The sequence below is a fragment of the Salminus brasiliensis genome, chromosome 9, assembly GCF_030463535.1.
Source record: "Salminus brasiliensis chromosome 9, fSalBra1.hap2, whole genome shotgun sequence".
Classification (NCBI taxonomy): Eukaryota; Metazoa; Chordata; class Actinopteri; order Characiformes; family Bryconidae; genus Salminus; species Salminus brasiliensis.
In genome coordinates, this window is record NC_132886.1 from 8,255,973 (window position 1) to 8,275,298 (window position 19,326).

At 42.1% G+C, this 19,326-nt stretch overlaps 1 protein-coding gene across 2 annotated transcripts in view; it reads left to right on the forward strand.

Moving 5' to 3' along the window:
* Nucleotides 1-19,326, forward strand: part of cacna1eb (calcium channel, voltage-dependent, R type, alpha 1E subunit b) — an 89,992-nt gene that overhangs the window by 16,521 nt on the left and 54,145 nt on the right. For both annotated transcript variants that reach the window (XM_072687279.1, XM_072687280.1), the window contains exons 4-9: nt 11,029-11,132; nt 11,659-11,817; nt 12,086-12,276; nt 13,413-13,516; nt 14,016-14,131; nt 16,538-16,591. In XM_072687279.1, coding sequence (XP_072543380.1) covers nt 11,029-11,132; nt 11,659-11,817; nt 12,086-12,276; nt 13,413-13,516; nt 14,016-14,131; nt 16,538-16,591 — 728 coding nt within the window. The remainder of the gene's footprint in view (nt 1-11,028; nt 11,133-11,658; nt 11,818-12,085; nt 12,277-13,412; nt 13,517-14,015; nt 14,132-16,537; nt 16,592-19,326) is intronic.

The following is a 19,326-nucleotide window of genomic DNA, read 5'->3' on the forward strand; positions in this document are numbered from 1 at the left end:
CAGAACCCAGGTTTCAGCATTGCATATCAAATCCAGAAAAGAATTGTTAGCTCCCTGGACAAGAAATTAGTCACTTTGCCTTTTTCAAGGGGGTAGTAACTTCAGGCTCCTGCAGATGGCATTGCACGTAGTGTACGACAGGACTCATAGATTGAGAAGAGGTAGTACAGTTCAGTCAGTGTCTTGTTGGATGTGTGGAAAATGGGTCACAAAGCAGATACAGTTAATGATTGGCCAAAAAGAGGGATTGCATTTGGGCATGCCAAAGACCACAGTGTGAAGGAAGTAGCTGAATCTGCAGGTCTATGAAAGCTTACGGTCATACGGATCTACCAGCAGTGGCAGAAATCCCAGCCTAAAGGAGATTCTCCACATTCTTGAGCAGAAGTGACATCAGGCCTACTGCGTGCCACTTTGCTCCATATGTTGATGGTCTGCAGTTCCCTGCAGAGCATTCTTTCAGAAAGTGGTGGTGAAGGACCTGTGCTGACTGATGCAATTGCTGCCTGGAAGTGATTTTCATTCACAAGCCTTACTGTAGGCTGAGATTTCTGCCATTGCTTGTAGACCCGTATGACCGTACGCTTCCATACACCTGCAGATTCACCCACTTCCTTCACACTATGGCCTTTGGCACGCCCAAATGCAGTCACTCCTTTTAGCAAATTATTAACTGTATCTGCTTTTTGACCCATTTTCCACACATCCAATGAGTTATTTATAGCCTGATCATCCTCGTACAGATGTTACTACCACCTTAAACACTGGGTCCACCCTTCAGTTCCTCATTCTCATAACTACATAATGTTTGTGTTGCTTAGTAGAAACTCAATGGTACGTATATGTTTATGATAATTTGGGCCTATAATTTTAGGGATTGTTGAACATCTGTTTTGATTTAAATCTCAAATGCAGGAAAAGTGACACTGTGTGGACAAAAGTATTGGGACACCTGCTCATTCATTGTTTCTTCTGAAATCAAGGGTATTAAACTGCTTTTGTTGGAGTTACTGTCTCTCCCCTCCAGGGAAGAAGGCTTTCTACTAGACTTTGGAGGAGAATTGCTGTGAGGATTTGATTGTATTTAGTGACAAGAGCATTAATGAGGTCAGGATGTTGGATGATGATTACCACCTCATTATTCCCAACTCCCCAACTCATCCCAAAAGTATTGGATGGAGCACCACCACCATCATTCCAGAGAACACAGCTCCACTGCTCCACAGCTCAAAGCTGGGAGGCTTTTAATTCCCCTTTAGCTCATGCCTGGAATTAGGCATGCTGCCTATAGCTTCATGTTTATCTGCTCCAGAGAGTTCCTTTCTGTTGGCAGTACTTCTCTACAGGGACTAGACAAGCTGTGTGTATGTGTGTGTGTGCATTTGCACATCTGTGTCAGCAATGGGTGCAACTTAAAGTAGCTGAATACATTCATTAGAAGGGGTGTCCACAAACATTTGGACATATAGTGTATCATTCCGTAACACCGCAATTGGTTCCCGTCTTGGCTGTCTTATCTTAAAAAAACGCTTCACTGCTGAGGCGCTGCAGGTGTCCACTTGTCTCCTCCTTTCAGGGCTCTTGTCTCTGATCTCACATTTGCCCCTTATTAGCTCGATCCCTCAGCTTTGAAATCTAACCCAGTTTCCCCCGTATGCAGCTTGACACACTTTCTTCTATCACACGTTCGACCTCCTTCAACACAGTAAAAGTAAGTCAGACTTAAAAGAAAACTACACATGTGTCACTCCAGTCCGCAGGGACTAGAAACAAGGCCAGTGGGCCACGGCTCGCGGCTGTCATTTCATCTGGAATTAATGAATCGCTGCAAGCAAATCTGCAGAGACGCAGAGCTAATTTGATATTTTTTCGCTCTCAGGTCTGAAGGGAACTTGCGTTGAGAAACTTCACATTTTGGTATACCGTTCTCGGCTCGTCTTGAGATAATGGCCTTTTATTGGCACAACTCGCGCTTCGCTTAAGTGCTCCCATGTCGGTGCTTTGTGCTTCCCTTGAGTGGACTGAGCTATTCCGTTCGTTATGTTTGTCTTGGAGAGTGTCAGACTGATAAGGTGCTAAATCTGGCGAATCCCCATTCAGATACGGCCTCAAATTAGTAAAATATGGCTTTGACGACTAAAAGGTGTGTTGGGTTTTGCAAGAGTTTTTTCAGCAAGGTCGATTGTACGATATGTAGTGCATGACAGGGCGTCAGGGAGGGCCTAGAATGAGGCCAACGTCTGCACAGGCACTTCTGCTACCCTGCTGCTGGCTACTGTAGTCTGGCTCATATTTTCATTAAATTAACAAGCCTAGTGACATTTAAAGAGTGATGTATGCTTTGGCCTTGAGTACAATAGCGATATTAAATCAGGAAGGCTTCCTTGGTGGATTACCATCAGAATTGCTTTCCAACCTGTTACAGAAATAGCTGTTAATTGGAAAATGGATTTATGAAATAACTGAAGTCTGAAAGTCAAGCTCCTGCTGCTTGTCAATCTACCATTTGGCTGGTGATTTTATCCAGAGCGACTTTTACTTGAATCATGTTACACAGATAGGAGAACTTAGAGTTCAGAGTCTTGCCCAAGGTCTTTAATAATTTTAGGGATTATTGTACATCTGTATTGATTTGAACCACAAATGCAGGAACGGTACATTATTTTGACAAAAGTATTGGGACACCTGTTCATTCGTTGTTTCTTCTGAAATTAACAATATTAAAAAAGCTGCTTTCTTGCTTTTGTTGAAGTTGATACTCCCTTCAATTCAGAGAACACAGTTCCACTGCTCTACAGCTTAATGCTGGGGGGGCTTTATACCCCCCTCTAGCTCACACCTGACATTGGACATGATGCCAATAGGTTCATATTCATCTGTTCCAGTAGGTCTCATTCGTTTAGTGTTGGACACAGATGAAATTTGGCCTCTGCCATTAACCCATCCGTACAGTGAACACACACACACACACACTCGACTGGGCAAACGCACACAGTGGGCAGTGAGCACACAAGCCCGGAGCAGTGAGCAGCCATTGCTGCAGCACCCTAGGAGCAGGGAGGGGAAAAGGCCCTTGCTCAAGGGCCCAACAGTGGCAGCTTGCCGAACCCATATTATTAATAGCCCAGTGCTCTAACCACTGAGCCACCACTGCCCCAAACCAGAGTGAACGAAGAGAGAACACCCCTCTAACAATCAAATACCAGTATGGCCTCCCAAACAGACAGTCCTGTTGTTTGCTCTTGTCCCTATTTGTCCAGTTGGTGCATTCTTGCCTTTGAGAGTCTTGCAGCGGCACGGGTCGTCTTTAACGTCTCTCCACTGCTGCGTTCTCTCTTCACTAGCTTCCTGTAGCTGCAGCCCACATCAGATTCAAACCCTGACGCTGGCCTACAAAGCCCAGAATGGACCAGCCCCTCCATACTGGATGGCAATGGTCAAAATCCGATCCACACCAAGAGCCCTTCCAGCTTCAAGTACGGCTCAAAAATCCCTCAAAATTCATGGAAGACGAGCGTCCAGGCTTTTTTCTGTCCTGCACCAAAGTGGTGGACCGAACTTCCCCTGGGTGTCTGAACGGAGTCCAACGCTCGCTGTCTTCAAACCCAGACTGAAGACCCACCTCTTCTGAGAGTACTTGGGCGAATAGCAGAGTGGTCTCCTTACTGACTTGTGTTTAGTAATGTCTAAACCTAAAGGTATCTTTGAACTATTAGTCTATTCAAACTAGCTGAGGTTTTTATTGGGTAAATAGCAAAGCACTTTTGTAAGTCGTTCTGGAGAAGAGCGTCTGCTAAATGCCTTAAATATAAATGTAAATGTCTTGACTACTATCAGTACAGCGAGGAGTTTTTTCCTGGACAGGGAATTGAACCCCGGTCTTGCATGGAGCTCAGTGGTGTTATCCCCATTATGCTGCAGCAAAATACGTTGCATTTTGCTCATGGTTAAACTCTTTGCTCATTAGACTTTTGCTGGACTCACTCCTATGTGTCCATTGCTGCAACCAGGCCAACTAATTAGCATCTATTAGCACCTCTCACTATCAAAACTGAGAACTGAGAACAGGAGATGCAAAAGGCGATTGTAAATTTAAATATATCTGTCATGGTTTCCCTGCCATTCTCACAGTCTTTTCCTGTGTCTCCTCCCACAGGTCTGTCTGCTTTGCTTTTCCAGGTGTTTTTAGACCTCCCTTGTGTTTATTGCTGCCTTTAGGTCAGAAATGTTGTGTTTAAGAGACGAGTCCACATGCATACCACCTTAATGTCACAAACACTAGTGGCAAATGTGGATTTTTCTAAAAGGCTCTGATAACAGCTGATAACTGTATCGTAGGCTGGTTGGTTTTTAGTTATTCAGCATTATCACTGTGGGCTAAACTCTTTATTTAATAGCTTACTCTCATCCACATGCAAACAAATGAATATCAGCATATGCTATGTGATGCTTCTGATGGAGTAGAAACATTACTCATCTAATGAGCACTATCAGCTCTGCTGCAGTAATGCAAAATAAGCGCCTTCTCTTTCGATTCGGACAGGATTTAACGTGCATGTGGTCCTGCCTGATTTTCTGTTTTACCCGTGCAACTCAGTGATTATTATTTTTCCGTACAAATTGGCTGTCATTGTTTTTCTGAGAAAATTACAGGCCGAATTATCCTACTGTTTTTCACTGAACTCAGCGACACTCTGACCATTTAGCCCCGTCTATACACACATTTCTGTGATTTTTCAGACAGAAATCACTTCACATTGATATTGCAACATTTTAGCGCATGTATCCATATTAACCATTTCCCAAATTATCCAATACCTAATTAAAGGGACAGCTGTAATGCCAGCATCACTTTATAACCGCAGGTTCAGCTTTTAGTTCTCTAGAAACCTGTCCTTTTATTGCAGATGCAAGAGGAGATCTGGGCTCACATGGAAATCTGATACATGGCGATATATAGAGTTCAGAAATATGACATATACTAGTATACAGTATGAACTTGGCCCATTATATCAGCCACATATACCATATAGAGACACTTTGTACTTCTACAATTCCAGACTGTAGATCTGTTTCTCTGCATACTTTATAAGCCTCCTTTCACACTGTTCTTCAGTGCTCATGATCCCACAGGGCTGACCACCACAGCACAGGTATTATGTGGGTGGTGGGTCTTTCTCAGCACTGCAGGGTCACACCTGGTCTATGGGGGTCCTGTGGGTTTCAGCAGGTTCACTAGAAGTGAAACCCAGACCACTGATTTGAGGAAGACCAGAGATCGGTGCTCTGGGCCACTCCCAGGCTCGAAATCAGCTTTTACACTTGACCAAACGTAGCGAACTCTCAGAGCAAGCGGAGCTGGGTCCGGAAAAAAAGCTGTAGTGTGAAAACGCCCTAAATCTTTAAAAGGCTCTTCACACTCATACATCTCTTTTTCTAAAGTGGTTCTTCCAATGCATCGCTCCAAGAAGCCTTTGTAGCACCTTTTTTTTGAAGAGTGTAATTTCTTGTCCATCATATCGTTCACATTTCTCCGAAGACTATAGCCGGATCTGAGTGACTTCTCGCTTGGAACTGAGTGCCTGAGTCATTTTTTTTTTTTTTTTTTTTTGCGAATCTGAGTAAGTGTTCCACAGTCAGCTGAAATAAATAAAAAGTCTCAGCGCTAAGCATCATTAAAGAGCAAATGGAGCGCTAGTGTGTGTGCAGAGCCTGCGAAATGACTAAAACTGGAGCCTTTTGATGGCGGTGGAGGCCAATTAGTCTGAAGATAGCCCTCATTAGAAAGCCACGCGTGGAGTGTGTCTCCGTTAAATGTTCATTATATGTTAAAAAACGCAATCCTTCGAGTACAAAATATAGCAAATATGGTGCATCTGCTACAGTTATGTTGATGATTCACCACTTGGTGTTGATATTACCATCCCCCCCTCCCTCCTGATTTTGCCTTGGCCTCTCACAGCTCATTGCTGCGTGGTGTGTAGGTGTATGTGTGTGGGAGAGGGCAAATTCTGTTCATGTTAGGAATTGAGGCTTGGACATGTCAGGTACACTGTTTTTCCATTCCGATTCTGAAAGAGAAGCAGCATTGTTGGCTGATGTTACCATTAGAGAAAGAGAGAGAGAGAGCGAGAGAGAGAGAAAGCTCTGCCTCAGTGGCTCGCATGTTCGCTGTGCAATCCTTAATTCCTCAAAGCCTTCAGCAAATACTGGAGAAATGACTTCTGCAGGGCTCTGGGAGTGACTGGAGGAAATGGAAGCGGTGAATGGTGTGTTTCAGGGTCAGGTCTTAAAGACATAGTGATAAAGGCATTCAGCCGCGTGTATCTTTTATAGTAGGGCCGCTTTAGTGAAATCTCTTCTTTTAAAATCAGGACATCAAGTGATGGGATAATGTGCCTTCTTTGTGCAGTGCTATAATACACAAATGTGGGAAGACGTGTGACATCATGCTATGTGGAGTGTATGCGTATGTGTGAGGACATCTGCAGGGAAATGGGTGTTGCTGGCTCATTTAGCTGAATTAAGGAGGGTATACTTATCATGGGACAGCAAGGATGTGGGTGTGACCTCACGTATTGCATCAGTAAATCTGCATAATTCATGCAGGGTTGAAATAATGTACTGCCCGGCTCAAAAACTAAACAGTTTAACAAGCCCTTGTGGACATGGCCATGACTCTATCCTTAGGGTCATTCTATTATAGTACCCTGCTGAAAAATCAAGCTCACGACCAGCTTTAAGTAGCCAGTGTTCGGCTGCAGATAATATTAGCTGGTCTTTGATGGTCAAGGTGATTGCAAGGCTGGTCATCCAGGAGAAAACGTACCTGGTAAGCATGCTGGATAAGCTGGTTGACCATCTTAGCTCCTGACCAGTATAGTGTATGCCTTTCAGCAAGACCAACTTGACTATAAAACTAGTCTTAATGGTGGTACAGCTAGTACATAATGGTCAACTTGTTTGATTGTAGTGGTTGCGCTAGTTGACAAGCTTGGTCGGGTAGGTAATGCTGGTAGAACAACTAAACAATCAAACAAAAACATACCCTATGCTGGACAAGAGCTAAACTGATCAATAAGCCTGACCACACAGGTTGACCAGCAAGCCCAACTTGACCATCAAAACTAGTCTTAATGGTGGACCAGCTAGGTCATGATGGTCAACCTGTGTGATCACACTGGCTATGCTGATTGACAAACTTGGTCAGGTTGGTAATGCTGTTAGACCAGCTAAACCATCAAAAACATACCCTATGCTGGTCAAGAGCTAAGCTGATCAATAAACCTGACCACACAGGTTGACCAGCAAGACCAACTTGACCATTAAAACTAGTCTTAATAGTGGACCAGCTAGGTCATGATGGTCAACCTGTGTGATCACACTGGCTATGCTGATTGACAAGCTTGGTCAGGTTGGTAACGCTGTTAGACCAGCTAAACCATCAAAAACATACCCTATGCTGGTCAAGAGCTAAGCTGATCAATAAACCTGACCACACAGGTTGACCAGCAAGACCGATTTGACCATTAACACCAGTCTTAATGGTGGACCAGCTAGGTCATGGCTATGCTGGTTAACAAGCTTGGTCGGGTTGGTAACGCTGGTAGACCAGCTGGTCAAGAGCTAAGCTGATCCACAAGCTTAACCAGCTTGACCAATTTGAGCTGGCCATATTAACTTAAAACCTGAGGGACCTGTCCAGAATTCACTGCAGCCTGATGGGATTTGACTTAAAGATTATTCTTATTATAGATTATATATATATAATATTCTCTAGAAAATATTATATGGGAGCGCATAGCAATGTTTTTAAAGGGTTTTGGGAATGTTAGCCTGTAAAGTTATAGAAATAATATTCTAGAAGCATTCAGAAAATGTGTGATTTAATATTGCTTTGCATCCCAACATTATTAGAACGTTTGTTACACAACATTCTCTATTAGACATTATGGAAACATCTGCGGTAACGCGACCATCAAGGACCAGCTAAAACCACTTGAAACCAGCTACGAACAAAAACTGGAGTGTTCACACCATATATCACTACTGTCCAGTGAAAACCAGGTATCTCCATGGTTTGAACTCTGTAGCTGCGCTGTACACTGTTTAAATATTTCTGAATGGAAGGACCAATAGAAATTCTCTAAATAATTTGGAATAAACATTTATTATTACATTGACTTCTATTCAGTTCTGAACATTTTTGCCTTCTCCTGTCAAGTCATCATTTTGGAGATACATGTTTAGATAGATCAAATTTATTATATCAAATGCAGTTTTTGGATGATATTGGGTTGTCATCAGTTCCACCTATTGGTCGCTTTCCTAATTAACGCTAGCATTGTGGCGAATTTGTCTTTGTTATCTCAACCCTGACTACTCTTGATTAGCTTTAATGATGTCGCCTGGCTCAGTAGCTCAGGAGCATTTTGAACTCGATGTTATGCGTTGAATCTGAATAAAGGCTGAAAGTGTGAATTAGAGCACCATTTGAATAAGATGTGACATTGCTGTGATAGTGATGATGCTTTTTGGGCGGTTTTAGTGCAGCTTGGTGCTGTGTGATGAATAGAGGCCAGTCAGTCCTCTGTCCTTGAATGGATCCTGCATTAATTCAGCTCATGCCCTTGTTCGCTGTTCTGACCAGCCTTACCTCAGCTGCCTGTGCTTTTGTGTTTTGTCTCGTTTTTGTTCTGTCCCCAAATGCTGCCAGTTCAAAGACTGCTAGTGTCTCAGATTTCACATCTTTTACGTCCATTATGTCTGTCTTTTATGTGACTGAGCGTAAGCAATTATTAATCTGGATTGGCAAACTTAACAGATTTATATATGAAAATATAAAAGCTTGTAAGTGGAACTAGTTGCTCAGGACTGCATTTGTTTAGGACCATTTTCTACCCATACTTATGGCAATGCTGAAGACTCCACTGAAATGCACCACAGAGCACCACAGAAGGTCATTCCAACCTGTGGACATCAACTCTATAGCTCCTCCCTCAATGTGGGACACTATGGTTCATCTGTGAAATATTTATGTATGTATATATATACTGTTCATATGTGCAGTAATTTTAGAGATGCAACATTTGAACTGCTTTATACAGCATATTCTATATTTATGATCACACTTACTGTCACTTTGCCACTTAATTATATTCCCATCATGTATAAACATTTTTAATTCTTTCTCTCTTTTCGTTATATATATTTTTATATATATCCGATTCTGACACTTGAACAGTGCAGTCCGAGTGTCATTAAGATTTGAAGACTCTAATCTGATAAGCCTAATGCATTAATGGTGGCTTTAATGAATTATTCCAATACCCAATACCTTCTGTTTATGTACAATGTCTGCTGCATCTGCTCCCAACAGTAAAACAGGTGCTCCCAATATAAGCAATACATACAGTACGGTGAGGTGCACACAAAGAGGAACAAACACACTGGATGTTCCGGTTGGATTCATAACCTTGAGACGGGTACATATTCAGTCACACGGCTTTTGTTCGGAGGCTGAACACCCTTCTACGCCTCCGAGCACATCCTTTTCTTGGAGCTCCCACTCAGCATACACTCATTTTCTACTGCTATAGCTCTCCAGCTGCTCTCTAACCCTATTCCTATCTGTTTTTCAGGCCATGTGATTTTTAATCCCTTGAACTTATCCTTATGTTTATATACATACGCTGTATGTCCAAAAGTTTGAAGACACATCCCGAGCCAGATTTCTTCTGAACTCAAGGGTATTAGTAAGGAGGTTTGTTCCTCTGTGCTGCAGTAACAGCTTCTTCTCTTCTGAGAAGGTTTTCCACTAGAAGGGCATTCCTGTGAGGATTTTTGATTATATTCAGCCTTAAAAGCGTAAGCGAGGTCAGATACTGATGTTGGATGATTAGTTCATCCATTCTAAGTCTATCCCAAAGGTACTGGATGGAGCTCCATTACTCCAGAGAAGACGTAGTGCTCCACAGCTCAATGCTAGGGGACTTCACATTGCTCCAGATGATGAGTTTGGGGACGTTAGGCTCATTTGTGGCTATTCCAAGTATTCCATTCTTTCTGTGAAGAGTATCAGGATTGTGTGTGTGTGTGTGTGTGTGTGCAGTTGTGGATGTCCAGATACTTTTGGACACGTTGTGTTTTTCGGCTTTGGCGCACAAGAAGTTTAAGAAGAACTGCTTTCTAACAAAGTGAATAAATGTTGTTCTGTTGTGACTGAAATGTTTACAGTGAATTCTGTTCGGCTGAAACGTTGGTAATTGACAGCTAAGCATATGGAGCTTTGTGTTTTGCTGAATTAGCTCCAACCTGTCATTACCAGCATTGCAGAAAAATGATGCAGTTCAATTTTTAGCAATTTGTTTTCTGCAAACTACTCTGCTTTCTCTCTTTGAGCTCTCATTCTTCATATAGTGGACTAATTATGTATTCATTGCATTTCCCCTTTTTGTAATCTCTTGTTATCTCAGGGGGGTTGTTCAAGGGTTCCTTAGTAAAGGCGATAGTGCTCTGTAGAACCATGAACACTTAAAAAACCATTAATTGAACTGATTAATTGGTTCTTAAATACAAGGAAAGACTCTGGTATATGGTTCTTCATATAGGCCAACAATTCTAATGTAGCACCAGAAAGTCAAAGAGTCCTTTTTCACTACTGTATACAGTATATCGTTGCTATCACTCAAAAACCTTCAGTCCTTACTGTTGCCATTTTTTCTTTATTTTTGCAGAGTCTTGCAGTTGTTTTTTTACAGTGTGTCAAAAGTTCACAATGAATGGACCAATAGAAATGCTCCACAATTACCTGTGATGAAACCTTTCTACATTGACTTCCATTGAAATGTTTTTTTTCCTCTCCTGTGACGTTGTCATTACAAGGTTTTTGCGTGACAGTGACAATACTTTGCACCTAAGTCCACCTGCCATATATAAGCATGGATCTTAGGGGGGGGTATTTGGATGTAGGTCAGTGATGAGGTGTGTCTGTGTGTGTGTCTGTGTGATTTATTTTCCTGACTGCAGGATTCTGGCCACGGCTGGAGCTCACATGAACATCCCGGTGGATCTGAGGACTCTGAGAGCAGTGCGAGTCCTGAGGCCCCTGAAACTAGTCTCAGGAATCCCCAGTGAGTAGCTCCAACCAGTCTCTCCGAATCCTCAGCTCCCAGTGAGGAGCTGAAACCAGCCGCAGGAATTCTCACAGAGCGGCGGCTCGCTCCACAGTTTCTTTCATTAATAACAATTACATCCTGCTCACTATAAATAGCCTGCCTTAGAATATCTTATCATTGATCTCCCTAATAAGCCCAGCGCCTTCATCAGCGGCCAAACAGAGGAACGAACGACCATCCTTTAATTTCAGGCCCTAATTGCGTTCGTGCACTTCACAAATGCATTGGAGGTGGAGGTGTAACTCTAAGTTTAGCAATACTATACAGCAAAACCCTTGTATCTCCAGTTTTTTTTCACTTTTTGACTTTTTGGATTTGATGATGAATGGACCAATAGAAATGCTCCAATGACTTGGAATAAAAACTATATAATATATGAGTTTGTATAATGTATTTTGAGAATAATGAGGTCTTGAAGCTGCAGCTGTGTGTGTGTATGCGTGTGTGTGTGTAACCCCTCTGACGTCATGTGCACGGTCAGGTTTGCAGATTGTTTTGAAGTCCATCATCAAAGCGATGGTGCCGCTGCTGCAGATCGGCCTCCTTCTCTTCTTCGCCATCCTGATGTTTGCCATCATCGGCCTGGAGTTCTACAGTGGGAAACTGCACCACACCTGCCTGCCCATACCCAGTATCCTCGGTTAGGACTTTTCCCGCATATTAGCTCATGTAAAACACCAGATGACACTAGCTAGCCTTAGAGTAAATACCAAAAACATAAAGATAACGTCTGCTTAGTTGAGTTACTGCTTTCTCTGTGAACTCCAGTTCCTGACTTTTATAAATCAGACAAATTAGACAAATAAAATAGCTAGAAATACTGGTCTATGTTTGAGGAGAGCTTTGGAAATTGTTAAGCTAACAACCTCAACCACATTTGGAGAATTACATCTCGTTGTGTTGGTCAGAAAATGAAACAGTGGACTCGTCAGAGGTGGAGTTTGCCTGCGGAGTGCGGAGGTGTCCAGAAAAGTATGACTGCAATGGGACATGGATAGGGCCGAACGACGGCATCACGCAGTTCGATAACATCCTCTTCGCGGTTCTCACAGTGTTCCAGTGCATCACCATGGAGGGCTGGACTGCTGTGCTCTACAATGTAAGCATCTAAACATCTCCATGTTCCTCGTCCACAGCATACACTCATATTGGCCAGCTAAACCTAAGCAGAACCGTTTTTAGAGACGAATTCATTTTACATGGACGTCATCTCTGAAGATCCATCATTTACAAACCAGCTTAAGCTGTTTTAGAAGCTCACCTGCTAAATAAATCAGTAATCCATGAGAACCAATGTGTTAGAAGTGTGCCTGTAGTGCCACTAGTGCATGTAGTGAAGTACCACCAATAGTACTCTCATAGAACAGAATAAACACTACCCTATTAGCACCATGCTGCCTAATGCCAGGGGTAGGCTAAAGGGATATAAAGCACCACCCAGCATTGAGCTGTGGAGCAGTGGCAGAGTGTTCTCTGGAATGATGGATAATACGCCATCTAATACTTTGGGGATAAGTTGGGTAGTTAGTAATGCTCTTGTCGCTGAATACAATCAAATCCTCACAGCCTTGCTCCTCCAAAATATTGTAGAAAGCATTCTTCCCTGGACAGTAGAGACAGTTACTCCAACAAAAACAGGATAAACTCTTTTTTTAAATACTTGATCTTGCAAAAAACAATGATTAAGCAGGTGTCCCAATACTTTTGTCCATTTCGTGTATAGAACAGAGCAGTTTTCATTCATTCTAGATTAAACTGTACACTCTAATGTACAGTCATGTTAATCTAGCACTAGCACATCTGTGTGTGGGTGACCGACCTTAGAATAAAGTTAATTAATGTGAAGGGTAATGATACTAATGTTCTTTCAGCTGGTGGTGCTTGTTTATGAGTGACGGAGAGCCGTTACACTGTGAAGAGACCTACACCAACACAGGTTCAGCAGGAACACTGTGGGAGGGCGAATGGGTCTTTTGTAATAGGAACTCTTCTGCATGTTTCAACCAGGGATACACACTTTTCTGCAATTCTCTTTGTCCAACAACAACAAAAAAAGATGCCATAAGATCATTATCTAAGAAACATTAAGAGATAACGCCCTCTGAGTGAACTCAGAGCTAGTTCTGAAGAAGCTTTGGTGCTTTTTTGTCAATTACTGATTCGGGCCTTCCATCATTGTCTAGAAGCTCTCCAGGCAGGGGCTAATAATGTGCCTGTTGTCCATTATCTCCTCAGACTAATGACGCACTGGGCCCCACATGGAACTGGATTTACTTCATTCCCCTCATCATTATCGGCTCCTTCTTTGTGCTAAACCTGGTTCTGGGAGTCCTCTCTGGGTGAGAATCCTACACATGTAGAATACCAGACTTATGTCGGGGTACACCAATGGATGGCATGTTCTTCAAGCTCATTAGAAATACGAATTGTGGCAGTTTGCCTTTTAGTTATGCCTTTAATATTTCTCTAAAATGTGGAGAAGAATAAAAACATTATAACGGAGCACACTTCTATCAGTAGGTGTGTCCAGACTTATGACTAGGCCTGCGTTAGAATACATGGGATATCTAGAATACATACATGGAAAGCCCTAGATACTGGCATTAGTCTTCAAACGTATTTGCATGTAATCCACAGTACGGCACGGTATTTTTGGAACCCACATAGACTCCAGACTCCAGACAGGAAGGTCATGTGTTTCCTATGTGAAAGACGTAGAATGCAAAACATAGAGCAGGATAGAGGTCCTTAACACTGTTAATTTTTCAAATTCAGTGTGTGTGTGTGTGTGTGTGTGTAGAAGAGTGTGAGTGTCATGCTGTCCTCTGTTCCCCACAGTGAGTTTGCTAAAGAGAGAGAGCGAGTGGAAAACCGGCGAGCCTTCATGAAGCTCAGGCGGCAGCAGCAGGTGGAGAGGGAACTCAACGGCTACCGTGCCTGGATTGACCGAGCTGGTACTGTAACATGTACTATCTCACTCCGAACATTACATACAGAGCCCTTCATGGGTGACATTTGGTGGGCCTTATAATGTTCGTCAAATATGCAATATTGATATTTGTCAGAACTGTCTACTTTAAATACAGACATTTAGTCTGAATAACCAAAGCTAGTGTCCACAGACCCTGAATTCAAGATACTTTAAGCCATGACCCTGACAGAAATGAGCACCCAGTAGCCCTAATGCAATGGATTTTAGGTGATACTCAATTCCTAGAGCCTGAGTGTATAGATTACTAAACTATGCAAAACCTGTGGAGAAGAACAAGACAAGGGCAGATGCAATAAAAGCTTTAGTAGATATTAGTGCTCTATTCTGACTCTCAGGGGGAGTTCAGGACAGACTGACCTCTAGTATTTATTATTATTATTAGTATATATATGTTAGCCCTGTGACTGTCTTGACTGATCGACTGCTGATCTGGGATGGAAAAATGTAAATGTAAATTAGTTTCAGCCAGTGTTTTCAGATGACCTTTAAGTGGGATTCTCCCAGACAGCAAATTGTGCTTCATATCCTACAGCAGCCTTTTATTAACGCATTTATGCTTCTTGGTGATTTATTTACACTTATATATATGAGCCCATGTATTGCACATTCTAAATATTGCAGACTCTATTAAAATACTTACTGACAGACTGATATTTAACCTTCCACCAGTGTCATAGACATTAGTCTAAACATGCAGTATCTGATGTATAGCAACTGTCTGCTTAAAAGAAGGACGGATAAGACCTGGACTGATGACCTCCTCCAGTAAAAGTCCCAGCTGGGGAATTTGCTTAGACACACACACAGTAATGCCAGAGGCCATTGTGTCTTAAAGCTTATACAGGTCACCCACTTTATTCAGAGAATACCGATTAGCCTTAGTCATTACACTTTAACTTTCCACCGTAAGCAAAAACACAGGGTTAGTTTGCTCTCTAATTTCAAATATCAACCACTGGACATACTGGAATTGCTTTGAAATGTCACATTTCCAATCAATCAATCAATCAGTTTGTCACTCAGTCAATTAGTCAATCAATCAGTCAATCAACATATTTGAAAATCTGTCAGCTAATTAATTATTCAATAGTCAGATGTTTAATCTATCAGTCTAGCAATCAGTGAGTAAATCAAGCAGTCAATCGAGCGATCAGACAGTTAATTAGTAAATCAATCAAGCAACCAATCAATCACTTAATCAATCAACCAAACAACCAATCAATCTGACAGGCAGTTAATCAAAGAATCAACCAATCTGCCAACCAGTTAATCAATCAATCAAACAATCAGTCTGTTAAGCCATCAGTCAGTTAGTCAGTCAAGCATTTAATCAATCAATATATCAATCAGTTAATCAGTCAGTTAGTTAATCAATCAATCAACTAGCCAGTTAATTAATAATCCCCTCAAGCAAATAGCCTGCCAGTCAGTAATTTAGTCAATCTATCAGTTGATTAATCAGTTACTTAGTCAATAATTTAATCAACCAGTCAATCAATCTATCCATCAGTTAATCAGTCAAGCAGGTAATCAGTCAGTCAGTTAATCAACCAATCAATTTGTTAATCAATTATCCCCTCAAGCAATCAGTCTGTCAGTCAGTAAGTCAGTTAGTTAATATATCTGTCATTTAATCCATAAATTAATCTGCCTATCAATTAATCATTTAATCAGTCCGTCAATCTGTCTATCAATCTCTATGACAGTGAGATCTCTATCCTTCCTGCTGGTGTGAGTTTAGTATAAGTGTGTATCTCCTGATCCCACTGAAAGGTTTAGTGCTTTAGCTCCATGCCTACACACACTCACACACACACACACACACACAATCACACACACACACACCAGCGCAGTCCCCTCCCCCAGCCTGTCCTCCCACTACCTGTGCTGAGCGAGCGCAGGTGAGCGTGGCAGTGTGTGGAGCAGAGTGGCTGTGTGAAGCCGCTGCGATGTACGAGCCGCACAGCAAACGCTCTCGCCCACTCAGCAAAGGGTTAGCAAAAAGGTGAGCCTGACTCACTGACTGGAGTGTGCAAGAGCGTGTGTGTGTGTGTGTGCATTTGTGTGTGTGTGTGTGTGTGTGTGTGTGTGTGTGTGTGTGGCACCACTCTTGGTACAGTCATTGTTTTCTACAGTGCAAAATATGGCAAAGGTGCTGGATAACTTTAAACAGTTAAAATGATGGACTACACACAAACAGTGGATCGTGTATTTACACAGGACACACTCAGCAGTTATGCCTTTGACAAACCAGCTGACATCCAAATCCAACACTGTTCACTGCAAATGATCACTCTGAGAAAAATGACAAGAGAAGATACTTCAAGCTCATTATCTGTCCGGATGTTGTCTGCTTTTTCACCCACAGAGGAGGTGATGCTTGCAGAGGAGAATAAGAACTCTGGAAGGTCTGCACTAGACGGTAGGATTTCTTTTCTAATAGTGACGGGCGAAGCACTTACTGTGCTTTTATGTGTTTTCCTTTTAGTTGTTTCTATATCTATCACCTAAAAGCTTTGCTTAACTGACATGACCTTCCAGGTCTTAAAATATCCATTACAGTATACAGTATACTCACTGAAGCTCAGGTCAGGCTTTAATGTACACAGCTCATACACAATATGCACTTACAATCAGAAATATTCAATCCTGCAAAGAATATAAGCATATATTCCTTTAACCACTTAATGTAGAAAGGCCTAATAAACACTAAGGTGTCTTACTCAGTAACTACAGGGACTTCTGTACAAACTATTGGGGCTGTTGTTTGTTAATAGAAGCTAGTAATAACACTTTGGTTCGCCGGCGGTCCAAAGGGGCTGTTAAGGGGTTAAACTTGCTTTAAATTAAGTGGTTTTCTTATTCAACCCTTTTATATTATCACTGATTTTAAGACCTACTGCTTGCTGATGCCCCGTTACGTTATGACTAACTCACTGGAAAGTCAATAATGAGATTTTGCTGATATTTGCTTCAGCTGTGATGTATTTATACAGTGACTACAAAAAATATTCACCTCCCTGGAAGTTTTTTTTCCACTTTTATTGCTTATAGAAATGGAACCACCATCAAAAACATTTTCTGTTTTGACTTAAATTTATTTTTAAAAAAACTCAAAATGTATAAAAAAAAAACTTTAATATCAAACATGAAAACTGATTTCCACAACGTAATGTCAATTAAATAAAAATATATCATGTAAAATAAGCGATTGCTTGAATTGCAAGTTTACCAGGACTCCTATAAGTACGGGATAAGTAAGGGATGCTGCTGCCACCATACTTCACAGTGAGGATGATGTGTTTATAGGGTAAAAAAATGTTGGTGTCCGCCAATCACAGCATCTAGTCTGCTAGCCAGAAAGCTCACTTTTAGCTCATCACGCCAAAGTTCCAGTTGACCTCAGAGTCTGCCACATGCCTTTGGGTGAACTGTAGTGGAGGTTTGATTCTCTTTGACGTTAAGCTTCCCATTAAGCTTCGACTGGTGAAGAACCCAGGCAACAGTTGTTGAATGCAGAGTCTCTCCCATCTCAACTCCTTCAGATTAGTCCTAGGGGTCTTGGTGGCCTCCCTCACTAGCCTCCTTCTTGCACGCTCACTCAGTTTGTGAGGATGGGTGGCTCTAGGCAGATTTACACATGTGCCATATTCCCTCCATTCCTTAATGATGGATTTGACTGAACTCTAGTTGATGTTCAGTGACTTGGACTTCTTTCCGTATCCTTTCCCTGACTTGTATGTGCACTTGAATGCAATATTTGTAGCCAGGAATTCTGATTAACTTGTGACTGGACCTTCCAGACAGGTGATCTCTATTTCACTAACTGTAAGACTACCAGCACTGATTGCCTGGACCTCTGTTGAATTTGGTCAGTCACTTTAAAGGGGGTCACTTATTGTACAGTATATATTTTTATTTAATGGACAGTTTTCCCAGTTTGATGTCAACAAGAAACGGCAAGATATGAAAGATATGGCAGGAAACCTGTCTGGCTGTGGGAGAGCGCCCAAAATGACATGGGGGCTCAGCCAATTCATTAGGAGATTCAAATCTGTGTCACTTCAGAAGACTTTAGGATGACCTGATGAAGGTTGGAACTAACTAACCAAAAACAGCTTTTCATGAGAAGATCACTAATCAACCAAGAACTTCTCACAAGCATATTGTGAAGGGTCACCTGGAATACGCCAAAAGGAATTTGGATAGGCCTGTAGATCTGTTTAGTCATATGGATCTGGTGCAAAAAAGTGAGCTTATCACCAGAGGAATGCTGCCACCATGATCAAGCATGGAGGTGGGTCAGTGATGCCAGGAACTGGCAATCTTGACCGCATGACCAGCACCATGGACCAATGGTGGTTGGTGTGGAGCAGCAGATAAAACCACTAGCCGTCAGTGAGCTACTACACCATGTGGGAGACTGGGGTTTGATTCCCAGTCTGTGTGACTATGCTGCACTACACCAATATGAGTCCTTGGGCAAGACTCCTAACACTACATTGGCCCACCTCTGTAATACTAGTAACCTTGTAAGTCGCTCTGGGAAGAACATTAAGCTTTCTGCTGTGAAATTGGACTCTCCAGCAAGACACCGATCCCAAGCACACCTCCAAATCAACCAAAGCTTGGTTACTAAACCAGTCCTGAAGTGCTCTTCTCAGTCTACAGATTTTTTACCCTAACCATAGAAACTCTTTGGTGGGCTTTAAATATAGCAGTTGCAGCATAAAAGCCATCAAACCATGAGCTGGAAGCTTTGCACAGTAAGAACAGTCAAAGATTTCACAAGAGCGGTCCGAAGTTAGTCAGCACCAAAATCCCTTATTGGACCTATTAGAGTTATTAGGGGGTTGAATAGTAGTGCACATCTCCAAATGATATCAACTGATCTGGTTTTTAGGTTAGTATCACATTTTGGAGGCTTTTACAGGGCCGATTAGATGTTTTCGAGGGGATTAGCATCATGTGCCGAGGCCACAGTGTCATACAGCTCTGTCAGTTGTTCCAAAGCACCGCAGATACAGTCTACTATTGTCTGACATATTACTCCTTGTACGCTTTCCAACAGTGTCTTTTGGTCTCACAGACGGAGGACATGCCTTATAAAGCCACACATAATGTACTCTCTCAATGCTTGCCTTGGATAGTCTTTTC